General features: G+C 36.8%; 4 protein-coding genes across 5 annotated transcripts; 2 read left to right on the top strand and 2 right to left on the bottom strand.

Annotated features, from left to right (window-relative positions):
* Positions 1 to 214: 214 nt before the first annotated feature.
* Positions 215 to 2,978, bottom strand: LOC124632454 (bombyxin A-1 homolog). The gene is made up of 3 exons (XM_047167305.1): positions 2,765 to 2,978; positions 1,724 to 1,922; positions 215 to 905 (listed from the first exon to the last, which is right to left on the bottom strand). The coding sequence occupies exons 2-3, from the start codon at positions 1,920 to 1,922 to the stop codon at positions 739 to 741; spliced, it is 366 nt and encodes a 121-aa protein (XP_047023261.1). The 5' UTR covers positions 2,765 to 2,978; the 3' UTR covers positions 215 to 738.
* A 2,888-nt stretch (positions 2,979 to 5,866) lies between these two features.
* On the top strand, positions 5,867 to 15,276 carry LOC124632452 (zinc finger matrin-type protein CG9776). Its single transcript, XM_047167304.1, has 14 exons — positions 5,867 to 6,327; positions 6,945 to 7,149; positions 8,502 to 8,695; positions 8,829 to 8,956; positions 9,902 to 10,030; positions 10,214 to 10,317; positions 10,460 to 10,578; positions 10,851 to 11,160; positions 11,341 to 11,464; positions 11,804 to 11,896; positions 12,034 to 12,182; positions 12,562 to 12,698; positions 13,376 to 13,533; positions 13,769 to 15,276. Exons 1-14 carry the CDS (start codon positions 5,953 to 5,955, stop codon positions 14,280 to 14,282), a joined length of 2,739 nt encoding a protein of 912 aa, XP_047023260.1. The 5' UTR covers positions 5,867 to 5,952; the 3' UTR covers positions 14,283 to 15,276.
* Positions 15,277 to 17,025: 1,749 nt separating this feature from the next.
* On the top strand, positions 17,026 to 23,708 carry LOC124632507 (glycine N-methyltransferase). Of its 2 annotated transcripts, none has more exons than XM_047167366.1 (6): positions 17,026 to 17,154; positions 18,191 to 18,405; positions 19,637 to 19,764; positions 20,134 to 20,393; positions 22,602 to 22,711; positions 23,184 to 23,708. In XM_047167366.1, exons 2-6 carry the CDS (start codon positions 18,197 to 18,199, stop codon positions 23,350 to 23,352), a joined length of 876 nt encoding a protein of 291 aa, XP_047023322.1. In that variant the 5' UTR covers positions 17,026 to 17,154; positions 18,191 to 18,196; the 3' UTR covers positions 23,353 to 23,708. The 2 variants fall into 2 exon arrangements, with proteins under 2 accessions (XP_047023322.1, XP_047023323.1); XM_047167367.1 differs by lacking the exon at positions 17,026 to 17,154 and adding an exon at positions 17,258 to 17,276.
* Positions 23,709 to 23,943: 235 nt separating this feature from the next.
* On the bottom strand, positions 23,944 to 25,914 carry LOC124632508 (protein transport protein Sec61 subunit gamma). Its single transcript, XM_047167369.1, has 3 exons — positions 25,755 to 25,914; positions 25,561 to 25,658; positions 23,944 to 24,178 (listed from the first exon to the last, which is right to left on the bottom strand). The coding sequence occupies exons 2-3, from the start codon at positions 25,652 to 25,654 to the stop codon at positions 24,066 to 24,068; spliced, it is 207 nt and encodes a 68-aa protein (XP_047023325.1). The 5' UTR covers positions 25,655 to 25,658; positions 25,755 to 25,914; the 3' UTR covers positions 23,944 to 24,065.
* Positions 25,915 to 26,578: the final 664 nt, after the last annotated feature.

Genomic DNA, 26,578 nt, shown 5'->3' with positions numbered 1-26,578 from the left:
ATTTTTCCATAAAAGTTCACTTTACTGATGGTTATTGGTTCTAGCTATCAAAGCTAGGCGTCCATGTCAAAAATAAATATTTTCACAAAATAAACTGAAAAAGCTTCGTAAAAAACATTGCCAGTATCTGTTTTCGTATCTCACGCAATAAATAAACGACAACGAAGAGATTAGCCTAAAACATTTACAAGGTTTTTTATAAAATAAAAACAAATTGCAACAACAATAAATTTATTATCATATAAAATATTTTCACTCATAAACAACATTTATCTAGTAAAAAGCAAAAAAGTCCACATAAACGAGTGCCTGAGCAACGATCCACTATCAGGGGATTACCCGTTTTATAATGATTTATGATCATCCATCGAGATGAAATAATAATTTAGAAAAATAGTGCTCCCGCTGTGTTGCCAACGTGGGACATTTATTATTTATCTGTTAAAATGCTCTTTTCATTTTAATATTTAAAAAACTTGAAAGAAATTGTATTGGAGATTTTCTTAGGTTCTCATTTCTTTGTATTCAAACAATTTTCTGCTAAGTTTTTTACATCCCCAATATACAATTAAAGCGGTAAAGATTTGCTGGAATTCCATCTTACAGAATTTCTTTTATAATAATACCGAATAACACAAACCTAACCACAGTCTAACAAAACAGGCGACTACGGCAAAGCGCTAAACACAGTAGCTTTACAAATTCTTCCAGCTGGCAACACAGCATTTGACATACTGTTTAACAGTACGAGAGCAGCTCGCTGAGGCTGCAGGCCTTGTCGCAGCACTCGTTGACGACGAACCTCTTGCCTCGGGAGGGGAGGGACATGCCCCGGGCCTTGTGAGGAGCCAGCCAAGGCCAGCCGAACCCTTCCTGCTCTTTGTAGTAAGGTGGTAGAATTGCATCTGGAAAGGGCAGTTTGGTTAGTCTTCGGGAGTAAGAAAAGACAAGTGTTTAGAAGAATCGTGGGAACAGAGGTGTCAGAGTATTTCGTATTACAATTGTTTTAAAATAATACCTTCATTAACTCGTTATAGAATGCAAAGGATTAAAATATTCCTCTCTGCAGCTAACTCCCCCTTCAATTAAAACAATCGCATCTACCTTCCCCCGAATCAGCATTAAAACAATTACTCTTGCTCAATGCATCCAATAGTAAGATAAATGCGCTCGCTATGCTATGGAGATACATTCAAATTGCATTAAATACTGACGGATCGGTAGACCGCTTGCGTAATAAATCGTTCCCCTTAGCCGACTTTTACAAATTGCAGCTGAAGATAAGCAGCTGGTGCAGTATGAAAGTGCTTTCTTTTATTGTGAGAAGCGCTCGGGGAACTGTATTGTAATAATCTTCATATTGATTGTGGGTACGAAACGTTTGCATTGTACTGTACTAGGGGCAAGTGACTTTCTTGTGCGCAATCAATGTTGTGCTTTGTGTTTTCATTGGTAGCGAGGGTTTTGTAAGTTTTTAATCTTGCGTCGATAAAGCCTTCATTTACTATAACTTTTTATGATAAAACTACATATTAAAACGGACTGTTGTGGCAACTTTTTACTTAGGAAACTTGATAAGGGCTGACATACAGACGAATTGAAAGAAAACGAAAGCTGAAGCCCAGACCCTAAAAAAAACTGAGCAGAGAAGTTTTTCACTTGGCTTTTGATGGTGTCCGGGCCTAAGTAATTAAATCTCGTTGGTTTTAAATGTTCAACTTACTATACATGGAACCAGCGTCGGAGCGCTTGATCTCGGAGCCTCCGTCATCGGGGCACAGGAACGCCAGGGCTCTGGCGAGAGACCGGCCGCAGTACACCTGCGGGTTGGCATCCTGGAACGAGACCTGACCACCCCCGATGTGCGCTGAGCACAGCGTGATGGTGAGAGCGAGGAGGACGATGGATTGGTGGGAATTCATCTGTAATGAGGATATGTAATCAGACTAAACACTATAGTAAATGATATAGAAATCATAAAGGATGTAAATGTGCATTAAATATTTTAACTTGATAATGTAATTGTGAAAGTAACTCTGTCTGATGTCTGTTGAGTTTTCACACCAAAACCTACTGAGCCGAATTAAATAAATTTGACACACGCAGAGGTTACAGGCCACTTTTTATCCAACAGGCGCCGGGTTAAACTCATAGTAAACGGCAAAAACTTTTCTATTGTGTTTTACCACTTTCAATATAAAATTAGGATAATTTTCTTAACAGATTGGTTGGGAAGCTACATGGTCGAAGCTAGCACAGTTCTAAGTACGTAACGCAATAAATTCCCATTGATATATAAATGGCGCCAACCAGCCAACTGGCAAAGTAAATGTACAAGATTAAAACGAAATATCGAAACTAGGATGGCCAACAGCTATGAGAAAATAAACTCGTAAGAAGCTTAGTTTACTTTTACCACGTACACTTTTATTGTTAATGCTAAGATTTTTATTATAATGGAAGAAACGACCAACGTGTTGTAATCGCCTAGTTACCCATTATTAATTACTTTATTGTATTTGAGGTGAATTAAAAATAAGGAAATTCTTTAGTAACAGTGAAAAGAACCCTAGGAAAGCTTCAAAGAAGCTTTTATAAATGAGAAACATAAAAATTTTCGTTGATAGAATGAGATTATTTCGTTACACAAGATCCGATAGAACAACTATAGTTGCGTGAAACTCTTAAAACCCTTCAAAAACTGAAAACCCATTTTTTCCCTGAACCCCACAATAAAAAAAAAACAATTTACAAGAAAACTCACCTTTAACACCTTATTTTCAGAACACACGTAGCTCGAATGTGCTTGAATAAGGAGCAAGTTCCCGTTTTATACCCCTCCATGATAATTAATATTCCAACTTGTCAATACCATACAATAAAGGCGGTTAATGAATTTCGATGTGTGACCTTGTCTAGGTAAAGGTGTCACAGGGTTCGTTCCTCACCTTTGTGAAGTCATGTACACCTAAAGGGTTAACAAGAAAATCTTTAAGGCTTCGTCAGATTGGCTCTTTTTAATACTGGCGATTTTTTTATGTTTTTTTTTGTCTAAAATGTAAAAAATATTCGCTTGAGATTGTCTACGTAAATAGTGGCAACCTGTAATAGTGATAACCTGTCTCGCTTTGAGTACGAGTAAAGTGAGATTGTCCCCTAATATTAGTCTTTGCGTTTACAATCAGCATTTCAGAACACCCCACAAAGTGCGAAGCCTATGTATTTCTTTTCTAAAATAAACTGCTGTAATTTTGTAATCAACTACAGCTTAATAAAAAGTTAAATATAGCTACAACCATGACAAGCATTTTCTTCACAAAGCCATTTCCACACCTTATCTCCCATCAACATTAACAGTTAACAGTAACAGTTACTCCATTTAGTTCCAAACACTAGGCTATCAATCAGACATAATTATCCATAAACCTGCGAGCTTGCTGAGCAGCCTGTGAACATTAGTCACAGCAAGGAGTTCATCTATCACCCAAGTGCCCACACATCATCGAACGTTCGATATCTGAAGACGCATGGCTACTAACTCGAAGGTGCTTAGAGTGGAACTGTCATCGCCAAATGATCCTATATCAAACTGTCCATTAAGATCCTCTGGATTTAGGAGCGTTTGAGCCGAGACATATTTTTTGGATCGTAGATAAACATTATGGCATGTGTGGTAAGATTTTGCTAAGCTTAGATATAAATCTAGAGTTTACATTCAAAATATAAAGCATAGATAAATATTATTCATAAAGTTTGAAGACAACAGTAAGAACAGACTGACAGTCTACTATATAAAGACATCTTTTACTCGAAGGAGCTTTCTTTTTGTCTAGCTTGAAAGCAATCAAAACTTCACACAAACTGTTGCGGAACGTGCATAGCAAGAGCAACAGCCAAATTGTCTGGAAACAACAGTATCTAGGGCATTAATACTTCTGTGATAGTCTGAATAAATGTAGCAAATTCATCAGGTGTCCTGAAGCTTTAATGCTTCAATTCCAGCATGGCGTCGCACTGGCGCGAATTCCAATCTGGGGCGCACTTAAGCCGTCAAATAAGATGAAACCAAGTGGAACATTGGATGTGACATCCCCCCCAAACACAACGTTTGCTGTCGCCTACACTTCATTTGTTAAAAGTCTATTCCGCTCCGCTGAACGATTTAATGGAGATCAGTGAGTATGACGTATTTGAAATGTAAACAAAATTGTTATACAAACTTCCGCTTTTAGCTCAATTGAACGACAAACGAGCGGGCTTTGAAGTTCCCTAAAGCTTAAGTGTAACTGGTAATTGCTGTGTAAAGTAAATAAGAATATAATGTATAAGTAGGTACAACGTTCGTAATACAGTAAATATTTCTCCCCTCACTGTACAAGTCTCACCCCTAAGACTACGTCGTAGGTATTATCCTTACTAATGTAGTTAGGACCTTAGGACCTATAAACGGACCTGCCTTTTGGTTTTGCAGTTGACCTTTCGCAAACTTGTTAGGCACCTACTATTTTGTATTTGGCATCCAATTAGATTATAATAAAAGTTTATATCCAAGTAAGTACTAGGCAGCAGAACTCTATAAATGTGTAGCTTATCTTTTTGATGTCAGTTTTTTTGATGTCAGTTTTTTTGAAGCACATTATAATAAGTTCTTCTTCATCTCATCATCGTCCGAGCCTTTTTCCCAATCATGTTTGGGGTCGGCTTCCAGTCTAACCGGATTCAGCTGAGTACCAGTGCTTTACAAGAAGCGACTGCCTATCTGACCTCCTCAACCCAGTTACCCGGGCAACCCGATACCCCTTGGTTAGACTGGTGTCAGAGTTACCTACTGGCTTCTGACTACCCGTAACGACTGCCAACGATGTTCAATGACAGCTGGGACCTACAGTTTAACGTGCCATCCGAAACACAGTCATTGGTGTCTAAGATATACCTAGAAAGTACAAACAAACTTAGAAAAGTTGCATTGGTACTTGCTTGACCTGGGATCGAACCCGCGCCCTAATACTTGAGAGGTTGTCCTTTACCCACTAGGCCACCACGACACCTAATTAGTAATTTCTTCTTCATCTCATTTTGCTAATACAGTATTGGCTTCGAAACATATTTTAAATTGTTTCTGTAAAATTGCTGTTTTCTCTTATTTTTTGGAAAGTAAGATTTGAGCCTCCTTAAGTATCTACGTTAGGTACATACCTACCTATCTAAATAATATTAGTCTTAGTAGCGGCCAGTTCATATTAAAAATGCAGCGAGTATGAGTATTATAAATATCATTAATAGGTAGTAGGTACTGAGCAAGGGCTTGCGCTTGAATAAAATTGTTTTTTTTTTTATCAAATATCGTTAAAAATAATTAATAAATCGCGTTTTTAGCATTATAAGATAGGTCTGTGATTTTTATTTGTCGTTTATTTGTGGGTGCTCAATAGGTAGTCGCCCCGGGTGCCAAACGAGGCAACGCCGCCACTGGAAGTACCTACTTACATAAGGGAGTATGTAGGGAGAGTTCTTAAGGAAATACATAAGCGTGTACATAAGGGGAGTACATAAACGGAGTACAAAGTTGAGTTCGCTAAGGTATACCTTTTACCTACATAAAATAAGAAATGACTGTGAATGTCACAAGTAAATTGTTGTAACAAATAAAGTATGTCAGTCATGCCCACAGTACTCTCTCTGCTAGGAATAAGGGAAACATCTAGTTAGATAAGTATAAATAAGAAAAGCTGAAGAGACGCACGGGGATTTTTATTTTTATTTGTAAAATAAATAAAATAAATAATTTGGAGTATTTTAATATTTAGAAAAGCGGTAACACTCGTAGTACAAAATATTATTTTTAGGCCAGCAACACAGTAATGGCGCCGCCGCTAATGTCAAACATAGCGTGTGTTTTTTTTGTGTTGTAGCGTTAAGTTGTGTGAATATAATCTGAAATAATTATAAACAATGTCTCGTGATCATAGAAAAGACAACAGATCGTTTTACAATAGGGACAGGGCACGCGAATGGGACCGGGAAAGAGATCGCGAGCGTGAACGCGAACGCGAACGCGACCGCGACCGGGACCGGGAGAGACCGAATCGTGACCATCATGATTATCGGGCCCGGCCTATGCGAAAGCGAAGCCGTACGCCGCCCCGGAGGGACGACGTCGACAAGCGAAGAAGCCGATCACCCCGCAAGAACGATAAGGACCTCCTTGATGAGAACATTCTGAGTGAGATCTCGAAGCTGCCTGAACCGAGTGAGCTATGGGACAATCAGTTTCAACAAGAGACCTTCGCTGCCGCGCCGCCGCCGCCGTCTTTTGCTCCAACAGAGGTATCGTATTCCACCAATTTTCAATTTTAAAAGCCCTCTACATACATAGCAACAATCATAAACTTAAGCTATAGAATTGGTAAGAAACCTTGAATCTTAAATTCAATAAACAATGACATGTTGGTTCAGTTGTTCTCATGTAGAAAGATGAAATTGGTTTTTATTTAGCTACTGTGTAAATACTGTGATTTGAACAGCACAGAATATTTTATTTACTTTGTTCTTCCGAGATACATGATATTATGTCCTTTGTCTGAAATATGTAAACAATTTGCAAATTGAGATTCATTTAACAAATTACAGCAGTTAAAAATTCTACTAAGACATCAAGTATTACAGTGTACAGTTTTTGATAGTTCCTTTATTCTTGAGAGTCAGTTGTATTGAAAATACTGTAAAACGAACATCAGGTCAGTATGTAAACATACAAAACTTAATTCTACACTGCTTCGATAGTATTTTGCATCTTAGTCTAAATATTAGACTTGCATTTGACCTACAAGCTGCTTTCAAGTGAAAATGTGGCAGGTTTAAGCTTTATATTGCTTGCTGGTAAAAAAATGCTACATTTAGTTAAAAAATATATATATTAAAATCTGTCTATTATTCATTAACAGCCAGCACTGGCGTCAACAAGCTACCCGAGCTCCTACCAGCCATCGTACTCGGGAATCTACGATGACTTCCCTTCTGTTGGAGGAGTGCCTCCAGCTCCACTTCCTCCGGACATGGCCGCTTGGAACCAGATGTCCCTACCACCACCACCGACAGCAACACCAGCTCCGTTCCTCAATAATATTGAAGATCAGATTAAGAAAGAAGGTAAGCTTCACTCTCTCTTTATATTTCCTGTTAAAACATTTTTATTTACAGGTATGTACCTACTGCAGAAACTTCCATGTTTAATATAAGTTTTAAATGTTGTGTTTTATGCATACTCAATTAAGATTTTAAATTTTAAAAATCTTGGTGTATTGTTGTGTTACTTGATAAGGACTTTGTGTGTTCCATATGACTTGTTTGTTTGTAGAATGGGTTAAATAAGTAATATTTTTTTATTATTATTTCTATGTAGCTAGCTATAAATCTATTGTCCATTGTAAGCAATGTATTTTTTTCATTTTTTACCTTGTCCAGGGAAACTAACCTTGATATTATTATTAATCTCTTTACTAATTTTGAAATAGGTATAAAATCTAACATTATGAAGAATAATTTAATTTTGTATTCTATGTACAGACTTCTTCATTAAATAAGGCTTCTGTATATGGGTAAAGTATAAGAAATAACTGCAGAAGCCTAATTTGTTTTAATAAAATATTTTTTTTTTGAGACAACATTTGCTAAATCTAAAACCCAGAGCCCACAGGCAAACTCCTTGCTTGTCAAGCCAATTATTATTCTAAATAATTGTACTAAGTATGTAAAAAAGGTTGTAATTAATAGATATTTCTTAATTGTAGCAATTACCTATCTTAATATAATATTTTGAAATATTGCCATACTCACTACAGCTTATTTTCTTAGCCAGAGTGGAGGTATTAAGTCCATTGAAACTTGTTTCAATCATTGCTTTATTTTACTGGACTGAAGCAGTTATTAACTAACGTTAATCAATGCATGTGTCAGCCTATTTATTTTTTTACACAATATAAGCATTTGGTATTGTATCCACCTGTTTCCTGATATCATAATAATGTTATGTAAGAATGTTCTATTCCAGGATTGTTATATTTTCCTGTTACTGTTTAGTTTGTAAGCTCACTCTTAGGCAAGGTCTACTACGAGTTACACTTTTAAATACCAGTGTGAAGAAGTCAACAGAAAACTGCAGAAGAAATATTCTTACTGCTTTAACTAATATGTTGTTCCGCCTACAACCACATTCTGCTATTTCTTGCAATCCCTGCATGATACTTAACTGAGTCAAAATGTTCCGAAATAGAGGTACATATGCTTGGAACTGCCTCTAGAGGTTTTTAGCAGAATTGGGTCCATGACAGCTAAGAGAACACTTCTTTACATATATTTTGCTTTCATTAAGTGTATTGTTATATTGAATGATCATCGGATTGTTATTAAAATTTGAGATTACTTTGAACAGTTCATAATATAACAGTATGCTTAATCTGCTCACCTTATATAGTTTATAATGTAACAAAATGTTTTCGCAGCTGCAATCGAATCTGAAATGCGTCACCAGAAAGCGGCATTGTCCAAACAGAGAGAAGACTACATAAAGAAATCAAACATACTGAAGAAAGAGATGGAGACGCTGAAGGACCAACGGAACGAACTGCGGGGAGACGCCAAGCGCTCGCCCAGCCCGGACACCAAGAGGTTTTTGAAGGAAAACACCAAGTTACAGGTTTGACTTGCAGCACACAAAAATATATCTTATTGTTTAAGGATTACCGCTCATATTTGTCTATACTTCTGCTTTAATGTAAGGCTTGTCTCGTAAGGTTTTGTAATTGTTGGCGTGGATGCATTTCTTATAGTTGGAGATTCAGAATAAGTTGAAGACGATCTACAATGTAGTGGACATGCTGAACGGCATCATCGGCGAGGAGGCACCAGACATTCCGGACGACGACGCAGACTCCGCGGAACGCAAGCGAAAGTCTAGGTGTGTGACTGCCTTCATTTTATACATTACAATTTTATTTATTATTCACTAAGTGGAAGTTTATTTCATTGTTGTGTAACATGTTAATTATTTGTCCATGAATGCGTTTAAATAAAATAAACTTTCATTATGTAATCGAATGTGTGTACAAACGATATTTTTGTTTCTATATTTCTCCCAAAAGCAGGATTGCACCGCTTTCGCGTGCCCTTGAGAGCTATTCGCTTTGACACATTGGTGACCTTCAAGATGGAACAAGCTTCAAAATTATCATCGATGGACTCTGCTTACATACAACCTATTTTGTGATGCCTTAAAAATATTTTAAAACACATAAGGTGATAAAAATGAAATAGGTGGCATGTAACTATATGATTGCAAAAAATACTAAAATGAATTAAGTTTTTTTTTTTGTAAAATGTAAGCTTTTGTAACATGTAATTGCTTTTTTAGACAAGTGCTACATATGCTACCATTGTCTTGCCTCTGTATTGTCTAAACTTTTTTGGTATTCATGTATTGTAAAAATACTTTTTTTGTATAAGTATTTTTATATGTGTATTAAAGTTTTTACAATTTATTTTTGCTGTTTTATTAACCTTTAAAAAAATTGTGAAAAAAAATTCAAAACAGTTGCAGGTGTCAAGAAAAATTGAAATGAAATGCATCTTCTGTATTACGCACCTCCCTTTGGAAGTCGGTAAAATTTCGAATTCGAATTGAAGCCACATAGAAGATTTATCTATTTCAACACAGAATCCATCTTGTAAAAACCGAAGCTATTTAAAACAAATCCGGGCTAAAACAATTAATATTTTTTCAATTTCTTCACCATTGGAACTTCATGAAAACGCGAGAATTATCAACCGTGAGCCTGAAATATTCCGCCTCTTTTGTTGTATCACATATTTAACAGTATAATTATAACAATGAATAAATTCTCAGGTCTCCTTCGAACAAGAAGTTCAACTATGTGTACTATGACCCGGAGATGCACTGGTGCAGAGTCTGCAATGAGTTCCCACCAACTGCTAAGGATTATTTGAACCATTTGCATTCACCGGCACATCATAAGTAAGTATAATAAATTCTGTACTTGTTTTTACTATATTCCCTGCTCTTCCGTTTTTGTATAAAAAATTACACTATGACGAGTATCCTGGGTCCCTCTAAGTATCATTTTGCTCCATACAACTTCCTTTGCTTCACTTGCGTTGCAGACATACACAAATACAGTATTTTTTATTATTTACACAGGATGGCAGCAGCACATATGGAAGCGCCATGGCATACAGTAGCGGGAGTCAACGAAGGCTTCCCCAGTTTCCCAGCAGCGCCTACTAAACGGACGCCTATCAAAGGTTTGTTAATCATATTTATTTAAGGTTGATTTCAGAATATAATTAAACAATTAGACTTACTGAACATTATGGTGAAGATAACGTGTTTTACTAATTTTTTTAACCACATAATGAAAATTAATTCATTATTTTTCTCCAATAGGCCTTCAGTTCTTTGTGCCGTCGACAGCGTGGTACTGCAAGCTATGCGATCAGTTCATAGGCGACCTGCACTGTGCGTCTGCGCATCTCAAATCCGTTGTACATTCCAAGAATTATACTGTGAGTAACAGTTAATTTATCTGCATAAACCATTACATTTAAGTATATGATCTAGGATTCCACGTTATTTACCACAATTATTTTGTTTTTTACGTAAGATTGTTGTATTTCATCATATCCCAGCGATGAAAGCTTGTTCTTCAGTATAATCTTCTGAAGTTGTACTTTTTCATTTACATACTTGGAAGTTGGTTTACAAAATTCAGTGCACCAAAATAAAATATTGCATACACATTTTTGTAATTCACTAAAAACTACCTTTAACTCCACAGAACTTCGTAGAACAGAACCCGCACTGGGAAACAGACTGGATGTCAGACCGTCAGAAAGCGTTCGAAAAGTTCCGCGCTACCAAAGGCAAGACTTCTGACGAGAAACCAGCCCAATACACGGCACATACCATCACATTCAACAAGGATGGCTTCCATACTAAACAGAGGAAAGATTCCCCCCCTCCCGTGGTAGAAGATAAGAAGAAAAAGAAGGATAAAAAGAAGAAGAGTAAGAGAAAGAGTAGTAGCAGCTCGTCGAGTGATTCCAGCAGTTCTGATAGCGAGCCTAAGAAGAAGAAGCTTACTAAAAGTAAGTCGCTAATTTTGAATATTTTGATGTTGTAGCCAACTAGTTAAAATAGCCATTCAATGAAACAGCTAGCCTTATCACTTGTTTAGTATCAGGTCAGCGTTATACAGCTATTTCAATCAGTTGACTGCAATATAGACATAAATTAGTGTCTTGTTTTAAATAATAAATGTTTTTTAGCTAAGAAATCAAAGATAAAGGTGGAGCCGCGCGATGACAAGTCGCTGACGGAGTGGATGTCCAACATACAGATGGACAAACTCAATGACAACGATAGGAAACTGTTGGACACGCTCAAGAGCAGGTAAACCTAATACTAACGTTTATAAAAAAATATGGGTTTTCACTCGTGTCTCGTGGCAACTACTGCACGTACTCAAATAAAATATTGTTCACCTAATTCGGGAATAGTCTAGCTTTCCAACAACTAAAGAATTTTTGAAAAAGGTCCAGTAGTTTTGGAGTTTTCGGTTTACGAACAAATAAAATAATGATTACTTTTTTCATAAGTTAGTATAGATGAAACCTTTCGACCTTTAAGAGGATTGCATACAAACAAAATTTTTCAATCGGTCCAGTAGTTCCAGAGATTTAGTAGCCTGTTTAAGCAAAATCTTTAACTTTATAACATGTATTCGTTTAGAATTAAGAAAGAGAAAGGGGAGGAAGACAAGCGTAGATCACCAGACCATGGTGAACGAGAACGTTCCATCGCAGATGTGTCCAGGAAACTCAGGTTTGTTGCATATACATAACAAAATTTTTATCTAATAAATTCTGTGTCAAATAAAACGGACAATTTGACTGATTTTGAAAGCTAAAATCTATCAAAACTACCAACAATGTAATTCCCTCAAATTACACAATATATAGAGAGAGTGAGCGTCGCACGCGCGACGAACGCGAGCGGTCGCGCGACCGACGCGACGCCTCGCGCGAGCGACGCGACGACTCGCGCCGCCGCGACACGCCGCCCAGGCAGGACGCCAAGAAACCCGACATCAGGAAGATGCCCTTCATAGGTAACTATACCAGACAGAAGCAACTTGCCTTTAGATTTTGATATAATGATACAAACTAAAGGCAGGATAAAAAAATAATATCAGATTTTGAATAATACGTTTACTTTAAAAACAAGAGTCAAAAATTAGTATGTAAAATATTCCACATCGTTTTACTGATGGGATTGTTTTCCTAGAATAAACCAAGTTGCTATAAAAATATCCATGAAAGGGCAAGAAGTTTTAATGGTTCCTTTGAAAGTTATCTTAAAGTCTCTATAGTTAAGCATATATTTTTTTAAATATTCATTAAATCTCCTACAAATCATTTGTCATTCATTCATTACATCCTTTTGCAACTGTTACTATTGAACATATCTGTATAACGTGTCTGCTATAGGAAAAATGCCTGTTTACAAGCATTTGGGAAAGACTTCCAAAACCGAGGAACAGAAGAAAGAAGAGCAGAAGAAGAAAGAAGAGGAAGAAGTTACCAAAAAACGCAGAGAGGAGATGGATGCTGAGATACAGAAAAAGGTAAAAACATCAGCATGTCAATTCCTTTTTTTATTAAACGACTTCTGGGTAACCGTGTGTTACGTAAAACAAATTTTACAAAGGAAGTTGAAGTTTCAAAATGTGTGTTGTCAAAATGTACCTGTGTAGAGTGACAGAGTGGCGTTGTGTTCACTGTGAACCCGTTGGCGTATACATAAGTACATTGTTGCCACGCACCCGCGTCCGCCTACACTATGTGGCCGGATCTGTGTGGTGTGGTCGCGTGCCGCAGAGCTCGCGCGTCCCCGGCCGCGCCACTCTCGCGCCCCCGGCCGCGCCACTCTCGCGCCCCCGGCCGCGCCACTCTCGCGCCTCGCTCTCACACCACCGTCACTGGTGCTTCGCCCGTGAATTCAACCGCGACAGCCTTGTCTATTAAGTCACACACACCCTATTATCATGACACAAATATTAAACTACTAGCTGGTGCCCGCGACTTCGTCTGCACAGGTTTAGTATTTCGAACAATATGTTTACAAATTGTAGCCTATGTGTTATTGTGATGTATAAGCTATATTATTGTAAAGTTTCATTGAAATCCATTCAGTAGTTTTTGCGTGAAAGAGTAACAAACATCCATACATCCATACATACAAACTTTCGCGTTTATAATATTAGTAGGATATACATAGGTACATGTTTTACTGTTCCCAAAGGTGGCAGAGTTCAAAGAGAAGATAGCTCGTGCCCAGCTCGAGAGACAGCAGCAGGTGGACATCGGGCCGCCGGCGCTGGCGCTGCCGACACAGCTGGCCGCGCCGCCGCCGCTCGCCTACATGCCGCCGCCCGCGCCCGCGCCGCCGCCGCTCATGCCGTACGTACCCACTGCACTCGAAGTCAAAGTCGCTTACTTTAGATTCCATCAGAATCCCGCCTCATCTTATGGAAACAAATAATACTAGCATTCTTGTGAATCCTATGAATGCCTGCTGAATTTTTATCATTATGGACTGTAACGTAAAAGAAATGATAATCATGCTTAAAGTTAGGGATGATCTCAAGCTCCGAGGGCGTTGTATCGACATTAACGAAGACAATTTCGTTCACAGACCTCAAACACCACAACCGCCACAGCCAACGCTACCGAAAGACTTCCAGGAGGCTCTCGACATCATCTTCCCTACGGACGTCAAACCCGATTTATCTCAAGGCGACGGACTGTTCCCGCTACCACCTGGTTTCGTCCCCGGCCTCGGTGGTGTCATGCCTCCTTTCCCTCCTCTTCCTTTAATGCAAACACAGATGACACAAATGTTCGGCTTCGACTTAAACGCTTCCCTCTTCCAGCCGCGAACACAGTTGTACGATACACACGTTCCTTTAGTACCCAGCCCTAAGCCTAGACAGCAACATAACAAAAACAGGCATAAACAACAACAACAACAACAGCAGCAGCATCAGAAAAAACAGAATCAAAATCAGAACCAGAACCAGAATCCCCCTCCAAAGGCTCCCACTCCCGTAACGAGGGAGGAAGAAAACGGGAATGTTGCCAAGAAGAAGGAGGAAATGGATGACCTGGCAATGCTGGGTATCGACGCATCAGATGTCGGCTGCATCTAGAACATTCTATCTCCGGTCTTTAGAGACGCTTACTCACCGTGCCTAACTTTCGATTGACGCCAAAGTTAACCTCTTCCTATCAATTCTAAACTAATTATAATTCATATACAAGCCACGTCACTGGTTCTCGCTAAACTTTTTGTCGTGACGAAACATTGCGCGAGTTATGCGTGGTGGTTTCGCGGGAACTGTAACTCTGCACGTCTTAAGTCATTTCATGGCAGAACAGGTTTTGTCCGTACATTTCGACTGCTCAGTAGTCACTTAAGGCTAACTTAACTGGAGTTGCAAGGGTATTTGACTACTACATTCGAATAAAAGTCTGCTGGAAGTTCAGCAGTATGTCACATTTATTACCAACGGTATTTAGTATTTTATGTATTTTGTTTGACTAAGAAAGAATTGTCCCCTTTAAAATAAGCTCATTAGTAGAGCTTAATAAATGTATTATGGGTGTTAGATTTAACTACAGGCGGATTTACTAAAATCTTAATTTAATTTAGGTTTGCAATACAATAATTAATTATAAGTCTTTCATTAATTGACAGTTGCATTTTTGTTACAAAAACATGTATTTACTTCCACTATAGATGCACTTAGGCATGTTTAAGTTGTTGTGATCCTTTAAACCGAATCAATATACAACAATTAACTGTTTAAAAATTGATGGACTTAAAAATCGACAAAAATAACACAAATGTTGCCCAATTTAACAAAATGATTCATAGGATGGTATATAGTATGGCAACTCTGAATTAATCTCTTTTTTTGTGTATAAAAATGTTAATCATTTCTTTTTTTTGTCTTTCTTTAACTATGGTAGGCTATGTTTATTGTAGCTTAATTAATTGTTTAGAATATTGACTAAAGGCTATGTGAAATATCAAATTGACCATTGAGGGTGTTGGAATAAGGTTCAAAGTTCTAACAAATCAATTTAATTAAGTTGAACTTACATATGTTTACATGAGAAATAAATGTCATGTTAAAATAATTGGGTGTTTTTACTTCATTTCAGTTCTTCCTCTTCCTATACAGGCTTCAAAGCTGTAGCTCCATTTTCTAATGTTAATAGGGCTACATTGGTACAAAATCAATACAAAAAGGTTGGTAAAATATTTTTATGTATTTCGAAATGGAATTGTTGATGATTCTGAAATAAAATTGGAATGAATGGTGATACATTTTCACCTGTCATTTGCCTCACAGGAAAATCTTTTTCCTCATTTAGTAACTTCGTGTGGGATAAATCCCTCGAATGTTTTTATAATTAGACACACCGTGTAGTTCAGTAACCTAACAAAATGTGAGTTTTTCATTTACTACTACATTATATACTTACATTTACATTACATTACATTTATATACTTACATTTACATCTGAAGGATTAATTACTACGACTGCTTTTATACAGGTCCTGGAGACGACGGACTATGCCGAGTTGCGCTGTAAACATTTTAAAATACACAAATCAATTTAAGTCTGACCCGGGAATCGAACCCCTAAACCCTGTGCAGTGAGCCTTCACTGCCGGGTCAAACTTGAGCTTTTGTGTGGAACCATCGAGACAACATCTTGCATTCTTCATCCACAAAAAAGGTAAAGAACAATTAATTCTTAATTTATCGTCACGCGTTTTTGCTTCAAAAACTTCTAAGTTCAGCCTCAATTGTTATAATAATGATAAGGCGGAGTTCACGCATCCCCGCCGAACATAAACAGCGGTATCGTGAACGTGACCTAATGTATTAGCTGATAGCGATAAGACATCTCGCGAGCAACATCATTCACTGTTACGTCATCGCGATGACTGTGGCCTAAACACCATGAGATGGCAGAAAACAACGAGTTTATGAAATAAAAATAGACCGCAAATAAACTAGTTTGGTGAGAAGTAAAATTCACAATGATGGGCATATTTTTAAACATTCGGTTTGTAAATGGGTACCTATGTTGTCTTTAAAACGCCCATGTGAACTTAAGTTTTAGCGCATACCAAGCGTTTAACCCGACTACTACCTAACTCAAAAAAATAAAATATCTTTTATTATTATTTAAAAGCCACGTTAATTTCGATGAGGATACTGTTCTGTTTCAAAACATGTAGTTCCGCGTTAAGCTCAATAATGTGTGTGTTATCTTAAATTTTAGGTAAATGTAGCACTGTCATTGTATTTTATTAAATGAACGATACAATGTTTTTAATTTTTATAATTGAACTGACTCAGAATGCTGAATGCTAGTAAAATTGAATGAGAGTGAAAAGTTTAAATAGAGCCTTGGAAAATCGAACATGAATCAAATGAATAAATACTATCTATTCATTGTTCGTATCTTTTTGAGATAATCTGACCTTTACTCCTACGAGGTTTTAGGTATTAAATTTTCAGTACACAGGTTGGTACGAAGTATTACCTAATAACACAAATTAAATAAAATTCCCGAACACTTAAAAGCATATCTAAGATTCTAGTTTCATAACGTTCACTTATAAGCTAAAAGAAAAACTAATGCTTAGTTGTCTTTCCTTTCAATCATTGAGCGAAAACCGCGAAAAACTAGTTCGTTTTCCTCGTGTTACTAACAAAAGCCCTATGCCATAATCAGAACACAATGCAAATGCAACTGTCTTTCCTTATCTGAAGATTCAATATCGTAACGCAACTCCAAGAAAAGCCTTTACACCTAGCAATCACAGACTAACAGTAAATAATAATATTAATTTTCGTTATTACACTAGTATCACATTTGGTGTCCACCAGTGTCTAGGAAAGCGTTCGAGTGTGCACACTGAACGGTTATAATTCGTGTCGTCTGAGAGCGGCAATCAGTCAGATTCGCGTCGTCTTCGCGGCCACTCCACTTTACCTCGTAAGTTAATTTTACGTGACTTTATAAACACGAGACCAACCGTGATACAGTGAACAAAAAAATAACAAGTTACATACTTTAATAAAATCTTAAAATTTTTGAACTTGGAGAAAAACATTTTGGTATGCGTTTCACTCTTACTTTTGATGTTTTGGACTATATTTCCATTGATTTGTCGAATACCATAACGAAAACTGATGCAATATGTTATGAATTTACATGACGTGCCATATTATAATTGATTATACATTAACACCTCTTAGTAACATTATTTACTTCAGTCGGGAACTGAACCTACGACCCTGTTTAGATGTTTTCATTGACGAATGAAATATTGAATGAAGTTGCGCATTGATTGTCTGATTGTAAACATGTTATTCAAATAATACGAGACTTACACGTTTATACGCTTTAATAACTTAGTTACGCATAAGAATTTTGTTGTTTTACCTAGATTACATAATCGATTCTATATAAATATCTGTACCTATCCTAATAATAATTGTTTTTGAAAAATCCAAATTATTCGGATGTCCCGGAATTCGAACTCGAGTTAGTAGTCGCGCTTTCGACGACTACGCCAACGAGTTAATTTTGTCTTCATTATAACTCTACTTTATCGCGATGACAGGCGATTTGATCGTATTGCCACCTAAAGCCAATTCTTGTATGAACAGGAAATATCGATCCAAAACAATTTAAGTATCGCAATCTCTCGAGATACAGAGAATCAATGTTCGCGCGGTGAATCTGTTATCATGTCTGATAAAGAGAGAACAACATAATATTATTGCCATTGCATCATCTTGCGTCATTGGCATTTAATATGAAAATAAGAGTAGCCGGGATTGGAAAACAGAGCTACGTAAGACTCCCAGAACTTTTAAAAAACTTTGACATGAAACCATAAATTATTAAAAAGAAAATTTTGTGTGTTGAAAGTCCAAAAACGTAGCTAGGATCAAAAATTACAGCAGTTATATTAAAGAATTTCTCCTCCAAATTCATCAATTCTCTTATCTCCCTCTCCCTTCAGTAAACCATGTCAGCCGATCAAGTGTTCCACTCGCGATCTGAAGGTATACCTTCAGAGGGAGTGAAGGATCAGTATGCAGATGGCAAGGCGGCCAGGACTTGGAACAAATTCATCGGAGACAGCAACCAGAGGACTCAGAACTATAAGGACTTCTTGATCGGCCTGCTCAGGAAGAATGGCTGCAAGAAGATCCTTGACACCGCTTGTGGTACTGGGTAAGTTTCATTGAACTTTTTCTTATCTTGCAATAAGTAGAAGAAGGTGTAATCTGAACCCGACCTCTCAAGAATAATCCCTCTGAATTACGGAGTTAGCCACTCTGCCCAATTGAGTGCACAATTTACTTGATGCCTCAAATAGAAACTGCTATTATTCTTCAACTTCTCCACTTTCACAGCATCCTTCACTATAACTGGCATAGCATTTTCCTTTCCAAGGTATATTTTATTCAGATTTTCAGATCACTTCGAAATTAAAATAGGTAGGTATCATTCATCACCGATGTTTTGTAATCAAGACGAGATATTTAGCAAACGCGATAATGTCTCATTTGTCGATATTGTATGTAAACAAGGCTTATGTTATCTTTGAACTTTGCCAGTTAGGTATACGACAACAGATTTAACTGACGAAATCCGGTATTGGGAACACTTAAGTTTCATGAAATTTTCATTGGACAACTAAACACGCTCCTGATTTCAAGCTTTAGCTATATACCTAGAAAGCAGCTGCTTTCTTGATTAATCCACTTTCACAATTTCGCGAATCCTGGAGTACCTAACTTTTAAGAACGTTACTGAAATTGTGATAAGGTATCTCAAATATGTGACCTTGATGCTATATGGTCTAATTCTAATAGCAAGTCTGTATGACCTCAGAACACTTACGACACAGTTAGCCAGACAGACAATATTAGGTAGGTAGTGAAAGTCACCGCTACTGACGAATGTGGGATCGAAAAAAAAATACCTACATTATGTGTAAAGTACCTTTCGTGATGGGAACGAAATTAAATATTTTTCTAAGAATCTTAAATCAACAGTATATCACATAAAGCTAAAAGGATGCCTTTCTTAACTTGGAAGATCCCGGTTATCAAAAGTTCTACTTACATTAGTCAGTATTGCATTGTAATGAAACTATGAACACATAGCATTCTTTGAAAAGCGTTTCGACATAGATAGGTATGTACCTGATATGAAACTCTCAAATCGGGGAACCCCGTAACGTTACAAAGTTGCAATCGTAAACGACAAAGTAGAAAAATATGGAAATTATCCAACATGCTTAATTAAGTGCAAAGTTGACATCGTCTACATCTTTTTGGCTCTCCATCTGATGGTTAAACATATCCTGGGGCCAGTATCCCTCATTTCCTCTTATAGCTACTAAGTTAGTTCCAACTACATCCATCAAATTAATGTTTAAACCATTCGAATGTTACAGAATAGATTCCATGATGCTGGTAGACGAAGGCTTCAAGCTGGTGTCAGTTGATGCTTCAGACAAGATGTTGAAACACGCGCTCAAGGCCCGGTGGGACAAGAGGAAAGACTCCAAATACGACGAATGGAGTAGGTATCAGTTCTTTAACAAGCACGCTTCTTTACTAACGTCTAACTTTAAGGCCCAAATTCGAAGAAGTTTTTTGGTAGAGTCAGTTGAATGTAACTGACTATCGAGAGCAATTAGGTACTTTACCAACCTATTTCCCTATGCAGCTCTTCAGAGTTTAGGAGGAAAAAAATGCAATAAGAAAAATTCAGAATAAAATTCCCAATGATTCATTTCAATTGTATGCACCATAACTTCATAAAGTAATTACATAGGTATAGGAAGTTTATGAAATATGTCATTGAACAAAGAAAAAAAGACAATTAATAACGATACATAAAGCAACAAAAACAAAACAGCCATTCTTATAATCTGATTTCCATTTTCAGTTATCGAAGAAGCAAACTGGGAAACATTACCACGGGACATTCAATCCTTCTTGCCTGGTACCAAGTTCGACGCTGTCATCTGCCTTGGAAACTCCTTCGCCCATCTTTTAGACGAGTATGGTGACCAGAGGATGCAGAAGATGTGCCTTAGAAACTTCGCAGAGTGTCTGAAACCGGGTGGTTTGCTGTTCATTGACCACAGGAATTATGACGCCATGATTGACAGTGGAGCGACTCCTGGACACTCCATTTATTACAATGTAAGTATGAATTTTCTGTAGGTACCTACTGTATTTCAATCCTTCTATATCCACATTCCGGGACGCAAGGATACAGATCCGGGTAGGTTAGTGCCTACTGGCACTACGAACCTCTAAGTAGGAGCCTCATAGATAGAACAAGCCATAGAAAAAATAGTAGGAGCATATTAATGCCGTGATGGTCATACCACTGTTCACTACTTAACTTCATATTGAATTTAACGTAAGTAATATCTGTACCTAATTATGCGTAACTTATGCCTAACTGCATTTTAACTCTCTTTATCGATATAAATCATCCAGTTTTAACCGGTTAAAATCCGTAATGGCACCTGTATTAAATAACAAACAATATTATTATTGTTATAATTGCTGAGAAAGAAGATAGTGGTGATAAGACCCGCCCACACAGTGGCGGCCCTAGGGGTGTGCGAACTGTGCCCTCGCACAGGGCCTCGCGCTTGGGGGGGCCTCGCGCTACAACCCACAACTGGTTCTCGATCCAGTCACGGATGTTTTTTATTTTTGCTTAATTCCGAGTTTAATTTGAGAGTCCTTAAACAAACAATTAAAAAGATTCGCGCTCGCTACGCTCGCGGCTGTTCACTTGTCAGTACCTTTCCTTCTAAATTGATTAGAGTACTTTTATGTCCCAAAACTCAAAAATTTTCGCGCTCGCTACGCTCGCGACTTCCCCTTGCCCCGTTGTTTATTATACAAGTTTAAGTGCTTTGGTGATCCAAACCTCAAAATTTTTTGCGCTCGCTACGCTCGCGGGTGCTTTACTTTCCGCTTGTTTTTTTTTTTCATCCTATTTTAGCCGAACCTAGAAGGTAGCGCCGCTTTAAGTCCTTTTATTTACAAGAAAATAACTCATAGTTTCCGTATGAATGTCCCGTGCACCCGGGTGCTACATGAGCTAGAGACGGCCCTGAATCAGTTATACGAAGAGCTGAATATTATCTCGGTGCTGAAATATATATTAGAAAATAATTTAACAGAAATTTATCCCACTACCGAAATAGTCTTGAGAATTCTAATAATAAAATAATAATATCGAAAAAGCAGTTTTTCGAGGCTTACAATTATTAAAACATGTTTTAGGAATTCGATGACACAAGATCGACTTTCAGCCCTTGCTATTCTTTCGATCGAAAATGACGTTGCTCGTTCATTCGATTATTCTGCTTTAACTAAAGATTTTAGTCTTAAGAAAAGTCGCAAGCATCAGATCATTTTAATATTTGTTAATTTTGTGATTCTTTAGATATAAACTGTAGTAAAAATAAAATTTTATTAATTTGTTTAACTTGACCATTTCTCCTCAAACATGACGTTTAGCTTAATCAAAACACCAGCTTACTCTCGCAACACATACTTTTCACGTAGGACAAAGGGCCTCGCATAGACCTGCCGCACGTAGCCTCGCAATGGCTAGGGCCGCCGCTGCGCCCACATTCTGTCTCCATGCAATTTTGTCAACAATTTCACTACTTATCAGAAATTGTTTTCGGGTCCATATTACATGGTAATAGCATGTTTATCGAACTATTATTTTATTGGGGCATAAGATAATTTTATTAAATAACAGGCATAACAGGTCAACGTTGAGTTTTCAATTTTATCAGTGGGAGATGATAAACAAGCTGAGACGATGACAAATAGACACGTTATGTTCGGCACGTGAACTTGTGGAGTTCAAGGATTTAATGCGTATCGATTAACATTCATAAAATAGCTGCCTATTCATTTTATTTTGCTCTGCAAACTGCTTACTTACCTAAGTACCTATAGATTTTTTTAAAGTCAGTACTTTTTCCCTCGTTTTTTTTATTAAATAACTTCTTGCTGCATTTCCTTGTTTTGCATACCAACAATAAAATTGTAGAGGGGTAATTTTATTAGGTACAGTCTAAGTAAGAAAATTGTGTGTGATGAGAGATGATGTACCTAAATCTTTCGACTGACGAATACCTACCCTTCTTGAAAACTTCTTGGGCTATGTCAACTTAGCAGAAATAAGCAAGGGTATGGAGAGCTACGCGTCAGGCACTTGCCAAGCGCTCCGTACCTACTCGATGGCTCACTTTGATTTTCTGCAACCATTACCTATCTGCAGTTCCTTTTCTTATTAATGCACAGGGCCTCCCATAACGCAAAGATGGTCTTCACGAAAACGTGTTTTATAATGATTTTTATTATTTTCAGTGCAAATATCCAGTAGACATCAAGACCTCGGTGCTAGTCGTATCGGGTAAACCTCAGCTAGTTGCTCTGGACTACTGCATAACCACTGATGACAGCAATAACGAGAAGAGGTGAGATGTTGGAGTTAATAATCCTTACCTTCCATGCAAGATAGCTATGAATGTCAGACTGTTTTCTGTGTAGCACAGCGCCATCTATCGCGGGTTGGTGGAAGTATTTGAAATAAGAGCACCATTATTCTAATGTCCATATATTTATTGTAGAGTTAGTTGATAAAATAAAAGAAAGAAACCTGGGAAGGTGGATGACTGGATGTATCGTAGACATTTATTCGAAATCCGCAAACGCGCTGACTGAAATGGAGATGTGGATTCAACTCCCGGGTTGAATTTTCTAGATTTGTGCATATGCTATAAGAGCTGCATAGTTTTACCAAATTTTGCTGGTATTTAGATACACTTTTTCGTAACTGTTTTAAGTTTTTCGAAAAACATACCTATCAAATTCCACCCAGCAATTAGAAACTGCACTATTTGAACCTTTTTGTTTCATCATGTAAAATATTTATTTTATTTATTTCAGCGAATTCCGGTTGTGCTACTTCCCCCACAAATTGGAGAAATTCACGCAAATGCTGGATGAAGCATTTGACAACCGCGCTACCCACAAAATATACGCTGACTTCAAGCCATTGAGTGAAGTTAAAGTGCCAAGCTTCTACATCCACGTTCTTGAGAAAGCTAGGGATTAATTAAGATATTAGTTTTAATAAATAATTTAGTTTGTCGTACGTTTCCTTAGGTAATTTTGACACTAACGTCGCCTACAACTTTTTCCCTAATTTTTATTCTGTACGCAAACTACAGCGACCGGGTGGTTAACTAAAAAGCAGGCAAAATGCAAAATTATTTATAGTACAATTAAGACAAATTAATTATTATATTCCTAGGTAAGTAATAGGTTTTCTTTGTTCTCAAATATATAATAAGATTCAGAGTGAAATTACTGTAATAGTGCCAAATGTAATTACCTACTCAATCCAATCCAATAATTTGAATGAAACACAAAAATGACATTATTATTAATTGAATAAAATTGTTACTTGTTTTCCTGTCTTTTTTACCAAAACGCTACGACCTTACCCAAAAAGTAAAAGAGAATGCTTTTGAAAGAGAAAAATCCAGATAATTATAGATCTAATATATTTAATAAATATAGAATTTATTTTAATATATTACACATAATCAAAATCAATGAGGTACACAGAATTCAGATAACTAACCATTTCATTCATGCACACAGGTATAGATTAGATCTAGCTAGTTGCCAGTGAAAAATAAAGAAAAGTTTATTGAATAATTTATTTTTTTAAGAAACAATTATAAATGAAATTTACGACAGATAACTTATAGAGTTGTTGGAGGTCTTAAATGTAGAATTACGTCTAAAACTAAACTAGGCAGTCTATGATCCGACAATGATGTTGTTAATGGGAATGTGTATCAGTTTGACAAAGAATCCGATGAAGCCCATGATGCAGAAACCGATGGCTGTGGCGATGGCAATCTTTTGGAATTCTGAAAACAAAGATACAGTTTTTGGTTAGTATTAGAAAGGTACAATTTGTTGGGAAGTTTATTCTTCACCACTTCTTCTTTCCAGCTATAACATTTGGAAGTGGTGAAAGGGGAGCGTTTTGTAGATGCTGTCTACAAAATATTATATTATAATGAGATTTTGACTTAGACAATGTTTGAGGAGTACCACTATCTTATTCTTTACTAATAAATCAATAAGCTTGAAGTAGTTACATAGTAATTTGTATATGAAACTGAAAATTTCTCTTATCACAGTAGACCAACAAATTAACACTTCAAAAATAGAATGATAATAATTTGATCCACTAAAGCCAAAAACAGATCAGTAAAATAAAACTAAGCAAACATTAAATACATAAGATGGTTCCTGTAATTTACTGTAGTATTTCTATAATTTATGTGAATTATCATATACTCATAACAACAAAGGTCATATTAATTTAATACATGATGATGAAGACAGCGTTATAGGGTCGGTTCATATCTAACGGAATATGCGTCGCGTATTATCGGTCGCGTAACGCCAGAACTGACAAATATACGGTAAAACGTTCAATCATTCACACCTAACCGATGATGCGTTAGTGCGTCGATCATACATTTATGATACGCTCGACGCATTTTCCGTCAGATATGAACCGACCCATAAAGCTACAACATACTGGGGTTACATCTCTATTTAAGCTATTATGGAGCTAAGAACATAAATGATAGTATCAACACTCTACAAAAAGGTTTCAAGAATGATTATGGATATCAATCAACAATTTAGGTAGGTTCATTTAACAAGCTGCATTTATTTGGTCTTACATAAAATTTACAATCAGGTCACAATATCCATGACAAAAGTGACAGAAATTCCTATAGCTCCTATAGCATTGAGATAAAACCTAGGCTACTAGAACTCACAAAGCATAGCAGTTTGAGGACTTTCTTGACTTCATATAAGAGTTTTATGTCATCATCAGAATTTGATGAGGTGTCAACACTGTATAATTTATTGTGGGCACATATTTCTTTAATGATGAAAATAGTAGACTTTCTATGTAGAGTAGCAGTATTCAAGACCTGCATCACTCAAACATGAACAATCTTTCAGCAATACAACTTTCTCTTCAAAACACTGATTTAGTAGATAGGGTTGGTATATTTTTGTAACATATGTTCAGTTCCAGTTAATAAACTGATTATGCACACCAATAAGACTATCGGTAGTTACGAATGAGGGTAACTTTCAGTCATATTACAGGGGTTAATTGATTTAGATTCTAGAAACAACGGGACCTCCGTGGAATAGTGCCAACAACGTAACTGTTGATACACAGCAATAAATAGTAATAAACATAAATGAATAAACTCACCTTTCCTGTCTGGTTTGGTGCATCTCCTCACCAGTCTGATGGAGTCCTTGGCGAACTGCTTGCCAGGCTCTACGAACTTCGCGATTTGATCCATTATTCTAGAAATAGGACACGGAACAGTTAGTTAAACCTCTAAACCCGAATTTCCAATACGATTCCAATGGTGTAATGCTTATATTATCACTATTACTTACTTGTAATAATTAAAGTATTAAGTTTTTAGATAATACTTTGCGAAACGCAATTTAGCGCACTATTAGCGGCCACCGCTGCTGGAAATAACGAAAGGAAAACTGACAAAACAACGCAAACGTCAGCCACGTTTCGAGATTCACGGCACGTCACCACACATTACGCGTTCGGATATTCTGTCAAAAGTTCGAGTTTGCAGTGGTTTGGATTTTTTATCAATTTTAAATCAAAATATATTTATTTCTCAATTTTAACTAATTGTAGCTTAAAAGATCTTTCTTCTATGTAATATTCAGTTTCAGTAGATCAACTTTGTAATTTTTCACTTTACTTCAAGGCTATTTCCAAAGAAAGCTTTTACAGCTTTAGTGTTCTAACAGATTTTATGGTTATTTGATTTAACCAGTGAAACTTTTAATAGTTAAGGAATATTTTATGCTACTTAGGGCAGAAGCGGTAATTTATTTTTAAAATACAAAACACCATTACATATTATTTAGAAACAAACTGATAAAATGTTTTGGTATATGATCACAATATCCTGAAAACAAAATTATTGAGGCTTCAAATTTCTAGTTGGATCCAACAATCAATTATTATGAACATGGTTTTAATTTAGAACGTACATATCAGTTCGTACTTGAATGCTTACAACAATCCCATTCCCAAGCCTATATTCTAGATACGTCGATGCAGTAATTTTACAAATCAATTTCGGCCCTGCCCGGGAATCGAACGTGCACAGCAGTCGCGCTACATGATAACTAGACAAAACAATACGTCATATATTTTTGTTCTGAGAATAAACCACCAGGAAAACTTTGTC

The sequence above is a fragment of the Helicoverpa zea genome, chromosome 8 (assembly GCF_022581195.2).
Source record: "Helicoverpa zea isolate HzStark_Cry1AcR chromosome 8, ilHelZeax1.1, whole genome shotgun sequence".
In the NCBI taxonomy this organism is placed as follows: domain Eukaryota; kingdom Metazoa; phylum Arthropoda; class Insecta; order Lepidoptera; family Noctuidae; genus Helicoverpa; species Helicoverpa zea.
This window is presented reverse-complemented; position numbering and strand designations above follow the sequence as displayed.